Below are 26,732 nucleotides of genomic sequence, written 5' to 3'. Positions count from 1 at the left end.
TCCGTATCATTAACGGTTTATTTCGTTGAGGCCATTTCCGGGATTCCGAAAACACCATATAGCCGCATCCCAGTTGCAGTAGCGTTGGCGATGCTTAGTGAGTAGACGGCGTGACCTCGATTTTCTTGTTTGCAATTAAATGGAAAGAAATACACATTCTGGACAGAACACATACAGTGACTCAGACTACATCATCGACGTGTTTACTGCATATGAATCTTTTAAAGTGGATACTCAACTGGAATGAACATAAAAGAGAAATTGAATCCACCATGTCGTATTTTCCCGACGGGTGTAACTAAACTTGAACATCTATCTAGATCCAGAGAAAAAACGGCTAAATGTTGCAATGTGATTCTGACAATAGCCACGTCTCTTATACCACAGACTTTACCACTTCGAATACCACAATGGATTTATTGCCCTTTAAAAGAAAAAAAAGCATGCATAAATGTTATTTTTTGAACGTCATTAAACGGGCCTGCAATAGTGCAGCGAGTAAGGCTGTTTCTTCCCACCCGAATATGCTGGGTTCGAATCTGCGCTCAGGCCTTTTTTTAACCCAAAACTTTATCATAACAAATACACAAAATATTTTAACGATTGGATTGATTCATTTATTTTCTTATGTGTGTCACAAGTGAGTCTTGAAGGCCTTGCCTCTCTTGTCTTTTTTTATTTTCTTCTCCCAAACTTATATTTATATATATATATATATATATATATATTCTTTTTTTTTCTTTTTTTTTTTTTAAACAATATTTGATATAGGACACTTTTTAACGATTTCTTAATCTCTTTCTTTTTCTCCTCATGATTCCATTACTGGATAAAGCGTGTAGATCACTCAGCATAGCGCGGTATGTGTTAAATGACCTTTGCGATGTTTGGCATCTGTTTACTATCAACAGTCACACTTGTTCGTATCTGGCAGCATAATCACATTTTGTTATGGCCAACCGTACTGCAAATGTCGCCAGTTTCTCAGCAAACGAACCAACAATTTATCTTTTTGAGATAATAACGAATACATTTTTAAAAATATTGTATCTACAGGGCCCACACCGCACCCACCAACAGTATCTACAGGCCCCACACCACAACCACCAACAGGACCCACACCACAGCCACCAACAGGATCTACAGGACCCACACCACAGCCACCAACAGGATCTACACCACAACCACCAACAGGATCTACAGGACCCACACCACAACCACCAACAGGATCTACACCACAACCACCAACAGGATCCACACCACAACCACCAACAGGAACGACAGGACCCACACCACAACCACCAACAGGATCCACACCACAACCACCAACAGGATCTACAGGGCCCACACCACAACCACCAACAGGATCCACACCACAACCACCAACAGGACCCACACCACAACCACCAACAGGATCCACACCACAACCACCAACAGGGCCCACACCACAACCACCAACAGGATCTACAGGGCCCACACCACAACCACCAACAGGATCTACAGGGCCCACACCACAACCACCAACAGGATCTACAGGGCCCACACCACAACCACCAACAGGATCTACAAGGCCCACACCACAACCACCAACAGGAACTACAGGACATACACCACAACCACCAACAGGACCCACACCACAACCACCAACAGGATCTACAGGGCCCACACCACAACCACCAACAGGATCTACAGGGCCCACACCACAACCACCAACAGGATCCACACCACAACCACCAACAGGACCAACACCACAACCACCAACAGGATCTACAGGGCCCACACCACAACCACCAACAGGAACTACAGGACATACACCACAACCACCAACAGGACCCACACCACAACCACCAACAGGATCTACAGGGCCCACACCACAACCACCAACAGGAACTACAGGACCCACACCACAACCACCAACAGGATCTACAGGACCCACACCACAACCACCAACAGGATCTACAGGACCTACACCACAACCACCAACAGGACCCACACCACAACCACCAACAGGATCTACAGGACCCACACCACAACCACCAACAGGGCCCACACCACAACCACCAACAGGATCTACAGGGCCCACACCACAACCACCAACAGGACCCACACCAAAACCACCAACAGGATCTACACCAAAACCACCAACAGGATCTACAGGACCCACACCACAACCACCAACAGGGCCCACACCACAACCACCAACAGGATCTACAGGACCCACACCACAACCACCAACAGGAACTACAGGACCCACACCACAACCACCAACAGGATCTACAGGACCCACACCAAAACCACCAACAGGGCCCACACCACAACCACCAACAGGATCTACAGGACTCACACCACAACCACCAACAGGATCTACAGGACCCACACCACAACCACCAACAGGATCTACAGGACCCACACCACAACCACCAACAGGAACTACAGGACCCACACCACAACCACCAACAGGATCTACAGGACCCACACCACAACCACCAACAGGATCAACAGGACCTACACCACAACCACCAACAGGACCCACACCACAACCACCAACAGGATCTACAGGGCCCACACCACAACCACCAACAGGACCCACACCACAACCACCAACAGGATCTACACCACAACCACCAACAGGATCTACAGGCCCTACACCACAACCACCAACAGGACCCACACCACAACCACCAACAGGATCTACAGGACCTACACCACAACCACCAACAGGATCTACAGGCCCCACACCACAACCACCAACAGGACCCACACCACAACCACCAACAGGATCTACACCACAACCACCAACAGGATCTACAGGCCCCACACCACAACCACCAACAGGAACTACAGGGCCCACACCACAACCACCAACAGGAACTACAGGGCCCACACCACAACCACCAACAGGAACTACAGGACCCACACCACAACCACCAACAGGAACTACAGGGCCCACACCACAACCACCAACAGGACCCACACCACAACCACCAACAGGACCCACACAAAAACCACCAACAGGATCTACAGGACCTACACCACAACCACCAACAGGATCTACAGGACCTACACCACAACCACCAACAGGAACTACAGGACCAACACCACAACCATCAACAGGATCTACAGGACCCACACCACAACCACCAACAGGATCTACAGGGCCCACACCACAACCACCAACAGGACCCACACCACAACCACCAACAGGATCTACACCACAACCACCAACAGGATCTACACCACAACCACCAACAGGATCTACAGGACCCACACCAAAACCACCAACAGGACCCACACCACAACCACCAACAGGAACTACAGGACCCACACCACAACCACCAACAGGGCCCACACCACAACCACCAACAGGATCTACAGGACCCACACCACAACCACCAACAGGATCTACAGGACCCACACCACAACCACCAACAGGATCTACAGGACCCACACCAAAACCACCAACAGGGCCCACACCACAACCACCAACAGGATCTACAGGACCCACACCACAACAAACAACAGGATCTACAGGACCCACACCACAACCACCAACAGGATCTACAGGACCCACACCACAACCACCAACAGGAACTACAGGACCCACACCACAACCACCAACAGGATCTACAGGCCCCACACCACAACCACCAACAGGAACTACAGGACCCACACCACAACCACCAACAGGGCCCACACCACAACCACCAACAGGATCTACAGGACCCACACCACAACCACCAACAGGAACTACAGGACCCACACCACAACCACCAACAGGATCTACAGGACCCACACCAAAACCACCAACAGGGCCCACACCACAACCACCAACAGGATCTACAGGACTCACACCACAACCACCAACAGGATCTACAGGACCCACACCACAACCACCAACAGGATCTACAGGACCCACACCACAACCACCAACAGGATCTACAGGACCCACACCACAACCACCAACAGGAACTACAGGACCCACACCACAACCACCAACAGGATCTACAGGACCCACACCACAACCACCAACAGGATCAACAGGACCTACACCACAACCACCAACAGGACCCACACCACAACCACCAACAGGATCTACAGGGCCCACACCACAACCACCAACAGGACCCACACCACAACCACCAACAGGATCTACACCACAACCACCAACAGGATCTACAGGCCCTACACCACAACCACCAACAGGACCCACACCACAACCACCAACAGGATCTACAGGACCTACACCACAACCACCAACAGGATCTACAGGCCCCACACCACAACCACCAACAGGACCCACACCACAACCACCAACAGGATCTACACCACAACCACCAACAGGATCTACAGGCCCCACACCACAACCACCAACAGGAACTACAGGGCCCACACCACAACCACCAACAGGAACTACAGGGCCCACACCACAACCACCAACAGGAACTACAGGACCCACACCACAACCACCAACAGGAACTACAGGGCCCACACCACAACCACCAACAGGACCCACACCACAACCACCAACAGGACCCACACAAAAACCACCAACAGGATCTACAGGACCTACACCACAACCACCAACAGGATCTACAGGACCTACACCACAACCACCAACAGGAACTACAGGACCAACACCACAACCACCAACAGGATCTACAGGACCCACACCACAACCACCAACAGGATCTACAGGGCCCACACCACAACCACCAACAGGACCCACACCACAACCACCAACAGGATCTACACCACAACCACCAACAGGATCTACACCACAACCACCAACAGGATCTACAGGACCCACACCAAAACCACCAACAGGACCCACACCACAACCACCAACAGGAACTACAGGACCCACACCACAACCACCAACAGGGCCCACACCACAACCACCAACAGGATCTACAGGACCCACACCACAACCACCAACAGGATCTACAGGACCCACACCACAACCACCAACAGGATCTACAGGACCCACACCAAAACCACCAACAGGGCCCACACCACAACCACCAACAGGATCTACAGGACCCACACCACAACAAACAACAGGATCTACAGGACCCACACCACAACCACCAACAGGATCTACAGGACCCACACCACAACCACCAACAGGAACTACAGGACCCACACCACAACCACCAACAGGATCTACAGGCCCCACACCACAACCACCAACAGGAACTACAGGACCCACACCAAAACCACCAACAGGGCCCACACCACAACCACCAACAGGATCTACAGGACCCACACCACAACCACCAACAGGAACTACAGGACCCACACCACAACCACCAACAGGAACTACAGGGCCCACACCACAACCACCAACAGGACCCACACCACAACCACCAACAGGATCTACACCACAACCACCAACAGGATCTACAGGACCTACACCACAACCACCAACAGGACCCACACCACAACCACCAACAGGATCTACAGGACCTACACCACAACCACCAACAGGATCTACAGGACCGACACCACAACCACCAACAGGACCCACACCACAACCACCAACAGGACCCACACCACAACCACCAACAGGATCTACAGGACCTACACCACAACCACCAACAGGATCTACAGGACCCACACCACAACCACCAACAGGATCTACACCACAACCACCAACAGGATCTACAGGACCTACACCACAACCACCAACAGGACCCACACCACAACCACCAACAGGATCTACAGGGCCCACACCACAACCACCAACATTATCTACAGGGCCCACACCACAACCACCAACAGGATCTACAGGATCCACACCACAACCACCAACAGGATCTACAGGTGTGATGTCTTGGCTACGTTTCTGAATGCCAAAAGGCTGACTATAAGAACAATATGCAACTTTGTGAACAACAGGCATGTGTGTGCATGAAATGTATCTGTATGCTGTGATTGCAAATTGATGTGTGTGTGTGTGTGTCTGTGTGTGCGCGTGTGTGTGTGCGACAAGACAGCCTTGAAACGACCCTTCATTGTTTACTTAGTGACCACTGATTTGTCGTTGTTATTTCCTTCAGTGCAGTTCATAATGCTAACGTTTTTTTTTGTTTTTGTTTTGTTTGTTTGTTTGTTTTGAGAGGGGGGGAGGGGTGGGTTGTAGTGCTTTACAGTCTCAGTCACTTTGTGTAGGTGTTTTTTCACGTTTCTTTTTTAACAAGAAAAACATAATTCCCCCAATGCATATAAATCACTCTTCTTTTGACCTAGATGATTATTTCCCATCTACTCTTAACCATGGATTGCAATAATTCAAATGAAATGATTCAGAAAGATGTACCCCAGAAACAAAAACAAAGATAAAAAGAGAAGAAAGAATCTATTTGATGTGGAATGCTGTTTCATCAACTATTACCGAATAGTGTACCAAACGACGAACACTCGATTCTAGAACAACGAACGACAATAGGCACGGTGGAAACAAATACCATTCTGCACATACCTCATGAAGTGACAGTCATCAGCATGACAGTACAGCCACTGCTTCAAAGGTCACTTTGTACCAAAGATTGTATATTTGAGGAGGATTAGTCATTTCCTTAGCTTCCTGCTAGTCACAAAGTAGCAGAGAAATGGACAGGCATTAGTGTTGTTAGGAGTGGTAGTAGTTGTGGTGGTGGTGGTTGAAATAGTTGTGATGATTGACAGAATCAATAAGAGCACTTTCATTGTTATTCAGTTGTTGAGCATTGTGACACAATCTCAAAGAAAATTAATATCCATAGTCAACTCTCAGTTCTTATATGATTTTAAAGATAAATACACTAGGTCATCGAGAACAGGAAATGTGAATGCATACGATTCGATTACTAAGTATGTGATGAATAATCGTTAAAACGCCAACTTGTCGCCGACACAAAGACGGACACACACACACACACACACACACACACACACACACATTCGTAAATTTTAAATCACACGGATATACATACATTCCATGCACACAACAGTACACTTCGTCTGTTGTTCATTAGTGCTCAATGCATTATCTTTCTCACTTTCTTTTTCTCTTTCTTTCTGTCATTATTTCATTCATTTCCTTCTCTTCATTTTGTTTTTATACTTTTCTTTCTCTTACTTTTTTGTTGTTGCTTAAATTCCGTTCATTTTTTGATGTTGTTTCTTTCTGATCTTCCTTCCTGAATTTCTTATTTGATTGCTCTTTTTTCCCTTTCCCGCTTCATTAGTTTCTTTCTCATTCTTTCCCTATTTCCTTTGGTCTTCAAACTCATCAGTACACAGCAAAACAAACAGTGACAATTTGGTGTTCATATGTAACCGCTGGTTTGTCGCAGATAAACTAAATTGTGGTTTAACTGAACTCCGCTGAATTGTCGTCGTCAAAAATTCGGCACAGACAATTACACTTGCTCGTATGTGACAGCCTGATCAGAGTTTGTAATGGTTTGTGGAGGTACTGCAAATGTCGCCATTTTATCATAAAACGAATCCACGATTTCTCTTTTTGAGATGATAACGTATTCATTACTTGAATATTGTCTGTGCAGGGCCCACACCACAACCACCAACAGTATCCACAGGCCCCACACCACAACCACCAACAGGATCCACACCACAACCACCAACAGGATCTACAGGGCCCACACCACAACCACCAACAGGATCTACAGGGCCCACACCACAGCCACCAACAGGATCTACAGGGCCCACACAACAACCACCAACAGGATCTACACCACAACCACCAACAGGATCTACAGTGCCCACACCACAACCACCAACAGGATCCACACCACAACCACCAACAGGTATGTGTGTGTGTGTGTGTGTGTTTGTGTGTGTGTGTGCATTTTCTATGAAGAGTTGGATATCCTGTGTTTCCAAAAGCCTACTGTCTGAGCTTTGAAACTTTCATAAAAATGTAAGATTTGTTTCCAGATTTGTTCTTAATGATTGTGACAGTCTCAAAGAAAGAGAATATTTCTATTCCATTCACAGCTTTGACATGAACAAAACATAATCGAAAACAGGAAATGTGAGTGCATTCGATTCATTTTCTGACAATGTATTCTTTTCCTCCATAAACATACCCAGTCGAGAAAGAGAAGCATGTGTATTGGTAGTTATTGGAGCAGTTAAACAGAGAAGTATTCTTTTCACGAGAGATGGAAGGTTTCTTATATTTCTATTGTGTACCTGCTTATCATTGTTTTTTCTGTTTTTGCATATTTCCTTAGATTTTTTACCGTTTAAAATTTACTTCTTTTTCTTGAAATTGACATTGATGTTATTGCGTTATTCACCAGAACATTCCATCATTTCATCTCCAGAGTGCAAGGAGGGAGAAATGGACAGGCATTAGAGTTGTTAGGAGTGGTAGTAGTTGTGGTGGTGGTGGTGGTGATAGCGATGGATGAACTGGTTTTATGTGATTGACAGTATCAGTAGCAGCTCTTTCATTGCTATTGCAGTTGTTGATCATTGTGATGCAGCCTTAAATAAAATGATTATTCCTAGTCAAGTCACAGATCTTATACAATCCAAAACATAATTTTGCTCCTTCTTCGTGAACTGGAAATGTGAATGCATTTGATTCATTTTCTGATAATGTCCTGTTCTAACCACACAAGCTGCAACTGGAACTCCAAGCAGACCTACAGGTACCACCACACACCTATCTCCTTCAATATTTCTTCAATTACTTTGTTTTTGTGTGTTCATATGTGCCGTTCAGTTCATTGAGCATCACACCTCTGCTTTTTCAGTTGTAACAATTGTAAAGTGAGCTGATTTGTCATACTCACTTTTAAACAGTGTCCTTTTTGCGTGTATAAAAGTACACAGTCGAGAATGAGAAATATGACAATATTTAGTGCACTTACAAGGTAAACAGAGAAATATTACTGTGCACCAGAAAAAAATCATATTCTCTTATTTTATGGGCTCACTTTTTGGCATTCCGTTTTTCGTTAGATTTCCTGTTCTCTTTCTACTTCCCTTTCTTGAGAGTGACACATGTTGCTGTATTATTTGATAAATCATTTAATGACTTCATTTTCAGAGTGCAAGGAAGGACACAAATCAGATTTAGCAGCTTTTGACGTGGAAGCCGAAGGTGAAACTGAACAGTCAGGATACACCTTTAGTGCCCCACCTGGTGGAGAGCCTGGAGCAGTCATATCTGCAGGAGGAAAGGAATTCAATCTCATGAGTCTACAACTAAAGCTTGGCAATGTTCACACAATCGTTGTCAGATATGTTTTCAGTGACAGAAGTAAAGAAGAGGAATTGATTGTAAGTTGCATCAGAAACCTGCCATTGTGACTTCAGTGTAATGCAACAGATTCTTTTTAGGTTTACATGGGTGACACGGTTGCTTCTTTTCAGTTGTAAAGAAAGTTCCCACACTGTTGACGTCAGTTTCATATTTCTTCGTATCTATTGCTTCCACATTTTATTCTGATTTGTGCAGAATTTGAGGTAGTGGCATGAAACACTTTTGTGGCCAGCGTTGTGCCGAGTTCATGGGTTGTACAATGTTTGTCCACACTTTGAATTTTGGAGTGTGCCTTTTGGTTACATAGTGAGTCATTGGATGGATGCATCCAATTTCATGTTTTACAAGAAAAGTTTAACACCGTTTCAATTAGATGACATATATTATTCACTGATCAAATCAAGCTGTGTTGTTGAATTGGTTTGAGGGATAACAGATTTGTTTGTATTCCATACACACAGCTGTTGTGTCAGGATAAAAAAATTAATATGAGACTGTGTTCTTTCTGCAGACTGAAGACAACCCTGGCAAAATCTTCAGTAGTCCTCCTCTACCCACAGCTGCAGAACCATTGGAGAAAATTGACATCAAAATAACACCAAAGAACAATACCTTACCTGTTTCATTTGAAGTGGAAGAAGTGACAGCATGTGTATACGGTAGGTATTTCTAGTGTAAGTGGCAAGTGGGCGGTTATTGTTGTTGTAGTTCTTCACAAACTCACTCACTTTGGTACACATTGAAGTGTTTTCTACACGTTTGTTTTCTTAACAGGCAAAAATAATGCCCAAATACATGTACTCAGTATTCCACATTATAACTAAGCATAACTCTACTTTTCACTTAGATTATTCATAGTTTCCACTTCAGCATTTTGGCTTATGGAGGCAGTTATGAAATGAACTGGTTCAGAAAGATGCTCCCCAAGACAAACAAAAATGATGGAAGAAAAAATCTTCCATTTTTTTAGGTTCAGAAACATGCTCCCCACGACATTAAAAAAATGATGGAAGAACGAATTATCCTTTTCTAGCAATGCTGTTTTATCAACAGTTACAGAGTAATGAATAAGGTAATAAAAATCTGAATCCAGACAACCTCAACAGGCATGGTGTGAAGAAAAACACCATTCTACACAGACCTCATGAAGTGACAGGCAGCAGCATGCCAGTACAACCTCTGCCTCAAAGGTCACTTTGACTATAACAAAGGTTGTATATTTGGGGAGGGCTATTCATTTCCTTATGCCCCCTGTTAGTCACAAAGCAGCAGCTAAATGTGCAGTCATTAGAGTAGTTATTGATGGTAGTAGTTGTGGCGGTGGTGGTGGTGACGGTTGTGATGATTTAAACCATAGTAGCAGTAGATCTTGTGTTGCTAGCAAAAGCTGCCAATATCACAACGAACAAAGCAGTCAGCGTCTGCAGATTATATTCCTTCATGTTTCTCAGTCTTTCAACAAGATCTGGTTTCTCTCATAGATCAGTGCCTCAACCGCTTTTACTGATGGTGTATTTTAAGGTTTTAGGGAAACAACCACTTGTCACCAAGAGATTTCCTATGTACAGACATCCTCTCAGCTTGTGCAGCTTAAATGATGAAAGTCTCGACAATCTTCATTCTGCCAATGGTACACTATCGTGCTTGAAGCTGCTTTATCCTTGAGTGGAGATGATTATCACGTCGAGCTTCATGGGAGTGACTATTTTCTGATGTTCTGACAAAAACTTCACGTGGTGCGTGATTCAACCTCTGGACGGTGCAAATTCAGAATGGCCTAATTTGGAACGAACTGACAACAAAGTATTTCAGTCCAAAGATCCAGCAAATGATATAGATAATGATGATAATGAGGATGTTGATGATGATGGTGATTATGATGATGATGATAACGATGACAAGGAAAAAAAACCCACCTTCCTTATCATCATCATCATTATATCGAACACTTTTTCGACGCTGTTTCTCTAATAGTACTTACACTGTAAATGACGAATCAAGAAAACAAATCAATTTATATACTGACTGGAAAAAGGAAAGATGTACAGTAGACAAAGACTACAGTACATGGATATTCAGAGAAGACTTGATATAGTTGTCAATACAATAACTTTTGATAACTTTTATCAAATCTATTGTTCCAACACAACCAACAACAGTGCCAACAGGGCCCACACCACAACCACCAACAGGATCTACAGGGCCCACACCACAACCACCAACAGGATCCACACCACAACCACCAACAGGACCCACACCACAGCCACCAACAGGATCTACAGGGCCTACACCACAACCACCAACAGGATCTACAGGGTCAACTCCACAACCAACGACAGGAACTACAGGGCCCACACCACAACCACCAACAGGACCCACACCACAACCACCAACGGGATCTACAGGACCTACACAACCACCAACAGGATCTACAGGACCTACACCACAACCACCAACAGGATCTACACCACAACCACCAACAGGACCCACACCACAACCACCAACGGGATCTACAGGACATACACAACCACCAACAGGATCTACAGGACCTACACCACAACCACCAACAGGACCCACACCACAACCACCAACAGGATCTACACCACAACCACCAACAGGATCTACAGGCCCCACACCACAACCACCAACAGGAACTACAGGGCCCACACCACAACCACCAACAGGAACTACAGGGCCCACACCACAACCACCAACAGGAACTACAGGACCCACACCACAACCACCAACAGGAACTACAGGGCCCACACCACAACCACCAACAGGACCCACACCACAACCACCAACAGGACCCACACAAAAACCACCAACAGGATCTACAGGACCTACACCACAACCACCAACAGGATCTACAGGACCTACACCACAACCACCAACAGGAACTACAGGACCAACACCACAACCACCAACAGGATCTACAGGACCCACACCACAACCACCAACAGGATCTACAGGGCCCACACCACAACCACCAACAGGACCCACACCACAACCACCAACAGGATCTACACCACAACCACCAACAGGATCTACACCACAACCACCAACAGGATCTACAGGACCCACACCAAAACCACCAACAGGACCCACACCACAACCACCAACAGGAACTACAGGACCCACACCACAACCACCAACAGGGCCCACACCACAACCACCAACAGGATCTACAGGACCCACACCACAACCACCAACAGGATCTACAGGACCCACACCAAAACCACCAACAGGGCCCACACCACAACCACCAACAGGATCTACAGGACCCACACCACAACAAACAACAGGATCTACAGGACCCACACCACAACCACCAACAGGATCTACAGGACCCACACCACAACCACCAACAGGAACTACAGGACCCACACCACAACCACCAACAGGATCTACAGGCCCCACACCACAACCACCAACAGGAACTACAGGACCCACACCAAAACCACCAACAGGGCCCACACCACAACCACCAACAGGATCTACAGGACCCACACCACAACCACCAACAGGAACTACAGGACCCACACCACAACCACCAACAGGAACTACAGGGCCCACACCACAACCACCAACAGGACCCACACCACAACCACCAACAGGATCTACACCACAACCACCAACAGGATCTACAGGACCTACACCACAACCACCAACAGGACCCACACCACAACCACCAACAGGATCTACAGGACCTACACCACAACCACCAACAGGATCTACAGGACCGACACCACAACCACCAACAGGACCCACACCACAACCACCAACAGGATCTACACCACAACCACCAACAGGATCTACAGGACCTACACCACAACCACCAACAGGACCCACACCACAACCACCAACAGGATCTACAGGACCTACACCACAGCCACCAACAGGATCTACAGGACCCACACCACAACCACCAACAGGACCCACACCACAACCACCAACAGGATCTACACCACAACCACCAACAGGATCTACAGGCCCCACACCACAACCACCAACAGGAACTACAGGGCCCACACCACAACCACCAACAGGACCCACACCACAACCACCAACAGGATCTACAGGACCTACACCACAACCACCAACAGGACCCACACCACAACCACCAACAGGATCTACAGGACCCACACCACAACCACCAACAGGACCCACACCACAACCACCAACAGGATCTACACCACAACCACCAACAGGATCTACACCACAACCACCAACAGGATCTACAGGACCCACACCAAAACCACCAACAGGACCCACACCACAACCACCAACAGGAACTACAGGACACACACCACAACCACCAACAGGGCCCACACCACAACCACCAACAGGATCTACAGGACCCACACCACAACCACCAACAGGATCTACAGGACCCACACCACAACCACCAACAGGATCTACAGGACCCACACCAAAACCACCAACAGGGCCCACACCACAACCACCAACAGGATCTACAGGACCCACACCACAACAAACAACAGGATCTACAGGACCCACACCACAACCACCAACAGGATCTACAGGACCCACACCACAACCACCAACAGGAACTACAGGACCCACACCACAACCACCAACAGGATCTACAGGCCCCACACCACAACCACCAACAGGAACTACAGGACCCACACCAAAACCACCAACAGGGCCCACACCACAACCACCAACAGGATCTACAGGACCCACACCACAACCACCAACAGGAACTACAGGACCCACACCACAACCACCAACAGGAACTACAGGGCCCACACCACAACCACCAACAGGACCCACACCACAACCACCAACAGGATCTACACCACAACCACCAACAGGATCTACAGGACCTACACCACAACCACCAACAGGACCCACACCACAACCACCAACAGGATCTACAGGATCTACACCACAACCACCAACAGGATCTACAGGACCGACACCACAACCACCAACAGGACCCACACCACAACCACCAACAGGATCTACACCACAACCACCAACAGGATCTACAGGACCTACACCACAACCACCAACAGGACCCACACCACAACCACCAACAGGATCTACAGGACCTACACCACAGCCACCAACAGGATCTACAGGACCCACACCACAACCACCAACAGGACCCACACCACAACCACCAACAGGATCTACACCACAACCACCAACAGGATCTACAGGCCCCACACCACAACCACCAACAGGAACTACAGGGCCCACACCACAACCACCAACAGGACCCACACCACAACCACCAACAGGATCTACAGGACCTACACCACAACCACCAACAGGACCCACACCACAACCACCAACAGGATCTACAGGACCCACACCACAACCACCAACAGGACCCACACCACAACCACCAACAGGATCTACACCACAACCACCAACAGGATCTACAGGACCTACACCACAACCACCAACGGGACCCACACCACAACCACCAACAGGATCTACAGGCCCCACACCACAACCACCAACAGGAACTACAGGCCCCACACCACAACCACCAACAGGACCCACACCACAACCACCAACGGGATCTACAGGACCTACACAACCACCAACAGGATCTACAGGACCTACACCACAACCACCAACAGGATCTACACCACAACCACCAACAGGACCCACACCACAACCACCAACGGGATCTACAGGACATACACAACCACCAACAGGATCTACAGGACCTACACCACAACCACCAACAGGACCCACACCACAACCACCAACAGGATCTACACCACAACCACCAACAGAATCTACAGGACCCACACCAAAACCACCAACAGGACCCACACCACAACCACCAACAGGAACTACAGGACCCACACCACAACCACCAACAGGGCCCACACCACAACCACCAACAGGATCTACAGGACCTACACCACAACCACCAACAGGATCTACAGGACCTACACCACAACCACCAACAGGAACTACAGGACCAACACCACAACCACCAACAGGATCTACAGGACCCACACCACAACCACCAACAGGATCTACAGGGCCCACACCACAACCACCAACAGGACCCACACCACAACCACCAACAGGATCTACACCACAACCACCAACAGGATCTACAGGACCCACACCAAAACCACCAACAGGACCCACACCACAACCACCAACAGGAACTACAGGACCCACACCACAACCACCAACAGGGCCCACACCACAACCACCAACAGGATCTACAGGACCCACACCACAACCACCAACAGGAACTACAGGACACACACCACAACCACCAACAGGATCTACAGGCCCCACACCACAACCACAAACAGGATCTACAGGACCCACACCACAACCACCAACAGGAACTACAGGACCCACACCACAACCACCAACAGGAACTACAGGGCCCACACCACAACCACCAACAGGACCCACACCACAACCACCAACAGAATCTACACCACAACCACCAACAGGATCTACAGGACCTACACCACAACCACCAACAGGACCCACACCACAACCACCAACAGGATCTACAGGACCTACACCACAACCACCAACAGGATCTACAGGACCGACACCACAACCACCAACAGGACCCACACCACAACCACCAACAGGATCTACACCACAACCACCAACAGGATCTACAGGACCTACACCACAACCACCAACAGGACCCACACCACAACCACCAACAGGATCTACAGGACCTACACCACAGCCACCAACAGGATCTACAGGACCCACACCACAACCACCAACAGGACCCACACCACAACCACCAACAGGATCTACACCACAACCACCAACAGGATCTACAGGCCCCACACCACAACCACCAACAGGAACTACAGGGCCCACACCACAACCACCAACAGGACCCACACCACAACCACCAACAGGATCTACAGGACCTACACCACAACCACCAACAGGACCCACACCACAACCACCAACAGGATCTACAAGACCCACACCACAACCACCAACAGGACCCACACCACAACCACCAACAGGACCCACACCACAACCACCAACAGGATCTACAGGCCCCACACCACAACCACCAACAGGAACTACAGGGCCCACACCACAACCACCAACAGGACCCACACCACAACCACCAACGGGATCTACAGGACCTACACAACCACCAACAGGATCTACAGGACCTACACCACAACCACCAACAGGAACTACAGGACCTACACCACAACCACCAACAGGACCCACACCACAACCACCAACAGGATCTACAGGACCTACACCACAACCACCAACAGGACCCACACCACAACCACCAACAGGATCTACACCACAACCACCAACAGGATCTACAGGACCGACACCAAAACCACCAACAGGACCCACACCACAACCACCAACAGGAACTACAGGACCCACACCACAACCACCAACAGGGCCCACACCACAACCACCAACAGGATCTACAGGACCCACACCACAACCACCAACAGGAACTACAGGACCCACACCACAACCACCAACAGGATCTACAGGACCCACACCAAAACCACCAACAGGGCCCACACCACAACCACCAACAGGATCTACAGGACCCACACCACAACCACCAACAGGATCTACAGGACCCACACCACAACCACCAACAGGAACTACAGGACCCACACCACAACCACCAACAGGATCTACAGGCCCCACACCACAACCACCAACAGGAACTACAGGACCCACACCAAAACCACCAACAGGGCCCACACCACAACCACCAACAGGATCTACAGGACCCACACCACAACCGCCAACAGGAACTACAGGACCCACACCACAACCACCAACAGGACCCACACCACAACCACCAACAGGAACTACAGGACCCACACCACAACCACCAACAGGATCTACACCACAACCACCAACAGGTTCTACACCACAACCACCAACAGGATCTACAGGACCTACACCACAACCACCAACAGGATCTACAGGCCCCACACCACAACCACCAACAGGAACTACAGGGCCCACACCACAACCACCAACAGGATCTACAGGCCCCACACCACAACCACCAACAGGAACTACAGGACCCACACCACAACCACCAACAGGATCTACAGGACCCACACCAAAACCACCAACAGGGCCCACACCACAACCACCAACAGGATCTACAGGACCCACACCACAACCACCAACAGGATCTACAGGACCCACACCACAACCACCAACAGGAACTACAGGACCCACACCACAACCACCAACAGGATCTACAGGCCCCACACCACAACCACCAACAGGAACTACAGGACCCACACCAAAACCACCAACAGGGCCCACACCACAACCACCAACAGGATCTACAGGACCCACACCACAACCACCAACAGGAACTACAGGACCCACACCACAACCACCAACAGGACCCACACCACAACCACCAACAGGAACTACAGGACCCACACCACAACCACCAACAGGATCTACACCACAACCACCAACAGGTTCTACACCACAACCACCAACAGGATCTACAGGACCTACACCACAACCACCAACAGGATCTACAGGCCCCACACCACAACCACCAACAGGAACTACAGGGCCCACACCACAACCACCAACAGGACCCACACCACAACCACCAACAGGATCTACAGGACCTACACAACCATCAACAGGAACTACAGGGCCCACACCACAACCACCAACAGGAACTACAGGACCCACACCACAACCACCAACAGGAACTACAGGGCCCACACCACAACCACCAACAGTATCTACAGGGCCCACACCACAACCACCAACAGGACCCACACCACAACCACCAACAGGAACTACAGGGCCCACACCACAACCACCAACAGGATCTACAGGATCCACACCACAACTACCAACAGGATCTACAGGTGTGATGTCTTGGCTACGTTTCTGAATGCCAAAAGGCTGACTATAAGAACAATATGCAACTTTGTGAACAACAGGCATGTGTGTGCATGAAATGTATCTGTATGCTGTGATTGCAAATTGATGTGTGTGTGTGTGTGTGTGTCTGTGTGTGCGCGTGTGTATGTGCGACAAGACAGCCTTGAAACGACCCTTCATTGTTTACTTAGTGACCACTGATTTGTCGTTGTTATTTCCTTCAGTGCAGTTCATAATGCTAACGTTTTTTTTTGTTTTTGTTTTGTTTGTTTGTTTGTTTTGAGACGGGGGGAGGGGTGGGTTGTAGTGCTTTACAGTCTCAGTCACTTTGTGTAGGTGTTTTTTCACGTTTCTTTTTTAACAAGAAAAACATAATTCCCCCAATGCATATAAATCACTCTTCTTTTGACCTAGATGATTATTTCCCATCTACTCTTAACCATGGATTGCAATAATTCAAATGAAATGATTCAGAAAGATGTACCCCAGAAACAAAAACAAAGATAAAAAGAGAAGAAAGAATCTATTTGATGTGGAATGCTGTTTCATCAACTATTACCGAATAGTGTACCAAACGACGAACACTCGATTCTAGAACAACGAACGACAATAGGCACGGTGGAAACAAATACCATTCTGCACATACCTCATGAAGTGACAGTCATCAGCATGACAGTACAGCCACTGCTTCAAAGGTCACTTTGTACCAAAGATTGTATATTTGAGGAGGATTAGTCATTTCCTTAGCTTCCTGCTAGTCACAAAGTAGCAGAGAAATGGACAGGCATTAGTGTTGTTAGGAGTGGTAGTAGTTGTGGTGGTGGTGGTTGAAATAGTTGTGATGATTGACAGAATCAATAAGAGCACTTTCATTGTTATTCAGTTGTTGAGCATTGTGACACAATCTCAAAGAAAATTAATATCCATAGTCAACTCCCAGTTCTTATATGATTTTAAAGATAAATACACTAGGTCATCGAGAACAGGAAATGTGAATGCATACGATTCGATTACTAAGTATGTGATGAATAATCGTTAAAACGCCAACTTGTCGCCGAAACAAAGACGGACACACACACACACACACACACACACACACATTCGTAAATTTTAAATCACACGGATATACATACATTCCATGCACACAACAGTACACTTCGTCTGTTGTTCATTAGTGCTCAATGCATTATCTTTCTCACTTTCTTTTTCTCTTTCTTTCTGTCATTATTTCATTCATTTCCTTCTCTTCATTTTGTTTTTATACTTTTCTTTCTCTTACTTTTTTGTTCTTGCTTAAATTCCGTTCATTTTTTGATGTTGTTTCTTTCTGATCTTCCTTCCTGAATTTCTTATTTGATTGCTCTTTTTTCCCTTTCCCGCTTCATTAGTTTCTTTCTCATTCTTTCCCTATTTCCTTTGGTCTTCAAACTCATCAGTACACAGCAAAACAAACAGTGACAATTTGGTGTTCATATGTAACCGCTGGTTTGTCGCAGATAAACTAAATTGTGGTTTAACTGAACTCCGCTGAATTGTCGTCGTCAAAAATTCGGCACAGACAATTACACTTGCTCGTATGTGACAGCCTGATCAGAGTTTGTAATGGTTTGTGGAGGTACTGCAAATGTCGCCATTTTATCATAAAACGAATCCACGATTTCTCTTTTTGAGATGATAACGTATTCATTACTTGAATATTGTCTGTGCAGGGCCCACACCACAACCACCAACAGTATCTACAGGCCCCACACCACAACCACCAACAGGATCCACACCACAACCACCAACAGGATCAACAGGGCCCACACCACAACCACCAACAGGATCTACAGGGCCCACACCACAACCACCAACAGGATCAACACGGCCCACACCACAACCACCAACAGGATCTACAGGGCCCACACCACAGCCACCAACAGGATCTACAGGGCCCACACCACAACCACCAACAGGACCCACACCACAACCACCAACAGGATCTACACCACAACCACCAACAGGATCTACAGGACCCACACCAAAACCACCAACAGGACCCACACCACAACCACCAACAGGAACTACAGGACCCACACCACAACCACCAACAGGGCCCACACCACAACCACCAACAGGATCTACAGGACCCACACCACAACCACCAACAGGAACTACAGGACCCACACCACAACCACCAACAGGATCTACAGGACCCACACCAAAACCACCAACAGGGCCCACACCACAACCACCAACAGGGCCCACACCACAACCACCAACAGGATCTACAGGACCCACACCACAACCACCAACAGGATCTACAGGACCCACACCACAACCACCAACAGGAACTACAGGACCCACACCACAACCACCAACAGGATCTACAGGCCCCACACCACAACCACCCACAGGAACTACAGGACCCACACCAAAACCACCAACAGGGCCCACACCACAACCACCAACAGGATCTACAGGACCCACACCACAACCACCAACAGGAACTACAGGACCCACACCACAACCACCAACAGGAACTACAGGGCCCACACCACAACCACCAACAGGACCCACACCACAACCACCAACAGGATCTACACCACAACCACCAACAGGATCTACAGGACCTACACCACAACCACCAACAGGATCTACAGGACCGACACCACAACCACCAACAGGATCTACAGGACCTACACCACAACCACCAACAGGATCTACAGGACCGACACCACAACCACCAACAGGATCTACAGGACCTACACCACAACCACCAACAGGACCCACACCACAACCACCAACAGGATCTACAGGCCCCACACCACAACCACCCACAGGAACTACAGGACCCACACCAAAACCACCAACAGGGCCCACACCACAACCACCAACAGGATCTACAGGACCCACACCACAACCACCAACAGGAACTACAGGACCCACACCACAACCACCAACAGGAACTACAGGGCCCACACCACAACCACCAACAGGACCCACACCACAACCACCAACAGGATCTACACCACAACCACCAACAGGATCTACAGGACCTACACCACAACCACCAACAGGACCCACACCACAACCACCAACAGGATCTACAGGACCTACACCACAACCACCAACAGGATCTACAGGACCGACACCACAACCACCAACAGGATCTACAGGACCTACACCACAACCACCAACAGGACCCACACCACAACCACCAACAGGATCTACAGGACCTACACCACAGCCACCAACAGGATCTACAGGACCCACACCACAACCACCAACAGGACCCACACCACAACCACCAACAGGATCTACACCACAACCACCAACAGGATCTACAGGCCCCACACCACAACCACCAACAGGAACTACAGGACCTACACCACAACCACCAACAGGACCCACACCACAACCACCAACAGGATCTACAGGACCTACACCACAACCACCAACAGGATCTACAGGACCCACACCACAACCACCAACAGGATCTACACCACAACCACCAACAGGATCTACAGGACCTACACCACAACCACCAACAGGACCCACACCACAACCACCAACAGGATCTACAGGGCCCACACCACAACCACCAACATTATCTACAGGGCCCACACCACAACCACCAACAGGATCTACAGGATCCACACCACAACCACCAACAGGATCTACAGGTGTGATGTCTTGGCTACGTTTCTGAATGCCAAAAGGCTGACTATAAGAACAATATGCAACTTTGTGAACAACAGGCATGTGTGTGCATGAAATGTATCTGTATGCTGTGATTGCAAATTGATGTGTGTGTGTGTGTGTCTGTGTGTGCGCGTGTGTGTGTGCGACAAGACAGCCTTGAAACGACCCTTCATTGTTTACTTAGTGACCACTGATTTGTCGTTGTTATTTCCTTCAGTGCAGTTCATAATGCTAACGTTTTTTTTTGTTTTTGTTTTGTTTGTTTGTTTGTTTTGAGAGGGGGGGAGGGGTGGGTTGTAGTGCTTTACAGTCTCAGTCACTTTGTGTAGGTGTTTTTTCACGTTTCTTTTTTAACAAGAAAAACATAATTCCCCCAATGCATATAAATCACTCTTCTTTTGACCTAGATGATTATTTCCCATCTACTCTTAACCATGGATTGCAATAATTCAAATGAAATGATTCAGAAAGATGTACCCCAGAAACAAAAACAAAGATAAAAAGAGAAGAAAGAATCTATTTGATGTGGAATGCTGTTTCATCAACTATTACCGAATAGTGTACCAAACGACGAACACTCGATTCTAGAACAACGAACGACAATAGGCACGGTGGAAACAAATACCATTCTGCACATACCTCATGAAGTGACAGTCATCAGCATGACAGTACAGCCACTGCTTCAAAGGTCACTTTGTACCAAAGATTGTATATTTGAGGAGGATTAGTCATTTCCTTAGCTTCCTGCTAGTCACAAAGTAGCAGAGGAAATGGACAGGCATTAGTGTTGTTAGGAGTGGTAGTAGTTGTGGTGGTGGTGGTTGAAATAGTTGTGATGATTGACAGAATCAATAAGAGCACTTTCATTGTTATTCAGTTGTTGAGCATTGTGACACAATCTCAAAGAAAATTAATATCCATAGTCAACTCCCAGTTCTTATATGATTTTAAAGATAAATACACTAGGTCATCGAGAACAGGAAATGTGAATGCATACGATTCGATTACTAAGTATGTGATGAATAATCGTTAAAACGCCAACTTGTCGCCGACACAAAGACGGACACACACACACACACACACACACACACACACACACATTCGTAAATTTTAAATCACACGGATATACATACATTCCATGCACACAACAGTACACTTCGTCTGTTGTTCATTAGTGCTCAATGCATTATCTTTCTCACTTTCTTTTTCTCTTTCTTTCTGTCATTATTTCATTCATTTCCTTCTCTTCATTTTGTTTTTATACTTTTCTTTCTCTTACTTTTTTGTTGTTGCTTAAATTCCGTTCATTTTTTGATGTTGTTTCTTTCTGATCTTCCTTCCTGAATTTCTTATTTGATTGCTCTTTTTTCCCTTTCCCGCTTCATTAGTTTCTTTCTCATTCTTTCCCTATTTCCTTTGGTCTTCAAACTCATCAGTACACAGCAAAACAAACAGTGACAATTTGGTGTTCATATGTAACCGCTGGTTTGTCGCAGATAAACTAAATTGTGGTTTAACTGAACTCCGCTGAATTGTCGTCGTCAAAAATTCGGCACAGACAATTACACTTGCTCGTATGTGACAGCCTGATCAGAGTTTGTAATGGTTTGTGGAGGTACTGCAAATGTCGCCATTTTATCATAAAACGAATCCACGATTTCTCTTTTTGAGATGATAACGTATTCATTACTTGAATATTGTCTGTGCAGGGCCCACACCACAACCACCAACAGTATCCACAGGCCCCACACCACAACCACCAACAGGATCCACACCACAACCACCAACAGGATCTACAGGGCCCACACCACAACCACCAACAGGATCTACAGGGCCCACACCACAGCCACCAACAGGATCTACAGGGCCCACACAACAACCACCAACAGGATCTACACCACAACCACCAACAGGATCTACAGTGCCCACACCACAACCACCAACAGGATCCACACCACAACCACCAACAGGTATGTGTGTGTGTGTGTTTGTGTGTGTGTGTGCATTTTCTATGAAGAGTTGGATATCCTGTGTTTCCAAAAGCCTACTGTCTGAGCTTTGAAACTTTCATAAAAATGTAAGATTTGTTTCCAGATTTGTTCTTAATGATTGTGACAGTCTCAAAGAAAGAGAATATTTCTATTCCATTCACAGCTTTGACATGAACAAAACATAATCGAAAACAGGAAATGTGAGTGCATTCGATTCATTTTCTGACAATGTATTCTTTTCCTCCATAAACATACCCAGTCGAGAAAGAGAAGCATGTGTATTGGTAGTTATTGGAGCAGTTAAACAGAGAAGTATTCTTTTCACGAGAGATGGAAGGTTTCTTATATTTCTATTGTGTACCTGCTTATCATTGTTTTTTCTGTTTTTGCATATTTCCTTAGATTTTTTACCGTTTAAAATTTACTTCTTTTTCTTGAAATTGACATTGATGTTATTGCGTTATTCACCAGAACATTCCATCATTTCATCTCCAGAGTGCAAGGAGGGAGAAATGGACAGGCATTAGAGTTGTTAGGAGTGGTAGTAGTTGTGGTGGTGGTGGTGGTGATAGCGATGGATGAACTGGTTTTATGTGATTGACAGTATCAGTAGCAGCTCTTTCATTGCTATTGCAGTTGTTGATCATTGTGATGCAGCCTTAAATAAAATGATTATTCCTAGTCAAGTCACAGATCTTATACAATCCAAAACATAATTTTGCTCCTTCTTCGTGAACTGGAAATGTGAATGCATTTGATTCATTTTCTGATAATGTCCTGTTCTAACCACACAAGCTGCAACTGGAACTCCAAGCAGACCTACAGGTACCACCACACACCTATCTCCTTCAATATTTCTTCAATTACTTTGTTTTTGTGTGTTCATATGTGCCGTTCAGTTCATTGAGCATCACACCTCTGCTTTTTCAGTTGTAACAATTGTAAAGTGAGCTGATTTGTCATACTCACTTTTAAACAGTGTCCTTTTTGCGTGTATAAAAGTACACAGTCGAGAATGAGAAATATGACAATATTTAGTGCACTTACAAGGTAAACAGAGAAATATTACTGTGCACCAGAAAAAAATCATATTCTCTTATTTTATGGGCTCACTTTTTGGCATTCCGTTTTTCGTTAGATTTCCTGTTCTCTTTCTACTTCCCTTTCTTGAGAGTGACACATGTTGCTGTATTATTTGATAAATCATTTAATGACTTCATTTTCAGAGTGCAAGGAAGGACACAAATCAGATTTAGCAGCTTTTGACGTGGAAGCCGAAGGTGAAACTGAACAGTCAGGATACACCTTTAGTGCCCCACCTGGTGGAGAGCCTGGAGCAGTCATATCTGCAGGAGGAAAGGAATTCAATCTCATGAGTCTACAACTAAAGCTTGGCAATGTTCACACAATCGTTGTCAGATATGTTTTCAGTGACAGAAGTAAAGAAGAGGAATTGATTGTAAGTTGCATCAGAAACCTGCCATTGTGACTTCAGTGTAATGCAACAGATTCTTTTTAGGTTTACATGGGTGACACGGTTGCTTCTTTTCAGTTGTAAAGAAAGTTCCCACACTGTTGACGTCAGTTTCATATTTCTTCGTATCTATTGCTTCCACATTTTATTCTGATTTGTGCAGAATTTGAGGTAGTGGCATGAAACACTTTTGTGGCCAGCGTTGTGCCGAGTTCATGGGTTGTACAATGTTTGTCCACACTTTGAATTTTGGAGTGTGCCTTTTGGTTACATAGAGTCATTGGATGGATGCATCCAATTTCATGTTTTACAAGAAAAGTTTAACACCGTTTCAATTAGATGACATATATTATTCACTGATCAAATCAAGCTGTGTTGTTGAATTGGTTTGAGGGATAACAGATTTGTTTGTATTCCATACACACAGCTGTTGTGTCAGGATAAAAAAATTAATATGAGACTGTGTTCTTTCTGCAGACTGAAGACAACCCTGGCAAAATCTTCAGTAGTCCTCCTCTACCCACAGCTGCAGAACCATTGGAGAAAATTGACATCAAAATAACACCAAAGAACAATACCTTACCTGTTTCATTTGAAGTGGAAGAAGTGACAGCATGTGTATACGGTAGGTATTTCTAGTGTAAGTGGCAAGTGGGCGGTTATTGTTGTTGTAGTTCTTCACAAACTCACTCACTTTGGTACACATTGAAGTGTTTTCTACACGTTTGTTTTCTTAACAGGCAAAAATAATGCCCAAATACATGTACTCAGTATTCCACATTATAACTAAGCATAACTCTACTTTTCACTTAGATTATTCATAGTTTCCACTTCAGCATTTTGGCTTATGGAGGCAGTTATGAAATGAACTGGTTCAGAAAGATGCTCCCCAAGACAAACAAAAATGATGGAAGAAAAAATCTTCCATTTTTTTAGGTTCAGAAACATGCTCCCCACGACATTAAAAAAATGATGGAAGAACGAATTATCCTTTTCTAGCAATGCTGTTTTATCAACAGTTACAGAGTAATGAATAAGGTAATAAAAATCTGAATCCAGACAACCTCAACAGGCATGGTGTGAAGAAAAACACCATTCTACACAGACCTCATGAAGTGACAGGCAGCAGCATGCCAGTACAACCTCTGCCTCAAAGGTCACTTTGACTATAACAAAGGTTGTATATTTGGGGAGGGCTATTCATTTCCTTATGCCCCCTGCTAGTCACAAAGCAGCAGCTAAATGTGCAGTCATTAGAGTAGTTATTGATGGTAGTAGTTGTGGCGGTGGTGGTGGTGACGGTTGTGATGATTTAAACCATAGTAGCAGTAGATCTTGTGTTGCTAGCAAAAGCTGCCAATATCACAACGAACAAAGCAGTCAGCGTCTGCAGATT

General features: G+C 46.5%; 1 protein-coding gene across 1 annotated transcript; it reads left to right on the top strand.

Annotated features, from left to right (window-relative positions):
- Nucleotides 1-272: 272 nt before the first annotated feature.
- On the top strand, nt 273-25,265 carry LOC143287863 (uncharacterized). The gene is made up of 5 exons (XM_076596100.1): nt 273-277; nt 1,057-5,823; nt 19,897-21,852; nt 23,581-23,841; nt 25,089-25,265. Exons 1-5 carry the CDS (start codon nt 273-275, stop codon nt 25,126-25,128), a joined length of 7,029 nt encoding a protein of 2,342 aa, XP_076452215.1. The 3' UTR covers nt 25,129-25,265.
- The last annotated feature ends 1,467 nt before the right edge of the window (nt 25,266-26,732 follow it).

This window comes from Babylonia areolata, chromosome 12 (genome assembly GCF_041734735.1).
Source record: "Babylonia areolata isolate BAREFJ2019XMU chromosome 12, ASM4173473v1, whole genome shotgun sequence".
In the NCBI taxonomy this organism is placed as follows: domain Eukaryota; kingdom Metazoa; phylum Mollusca; class Gastropoda; order Neogastropoda; family Buccinidae; genus Babylonia; species Babylonia areolata.
The sequence above is the reverse complement of the archived record's forward strand: the minus strand, read 5'-3'. Positions and strand labels throughout refer to the sequence as shown.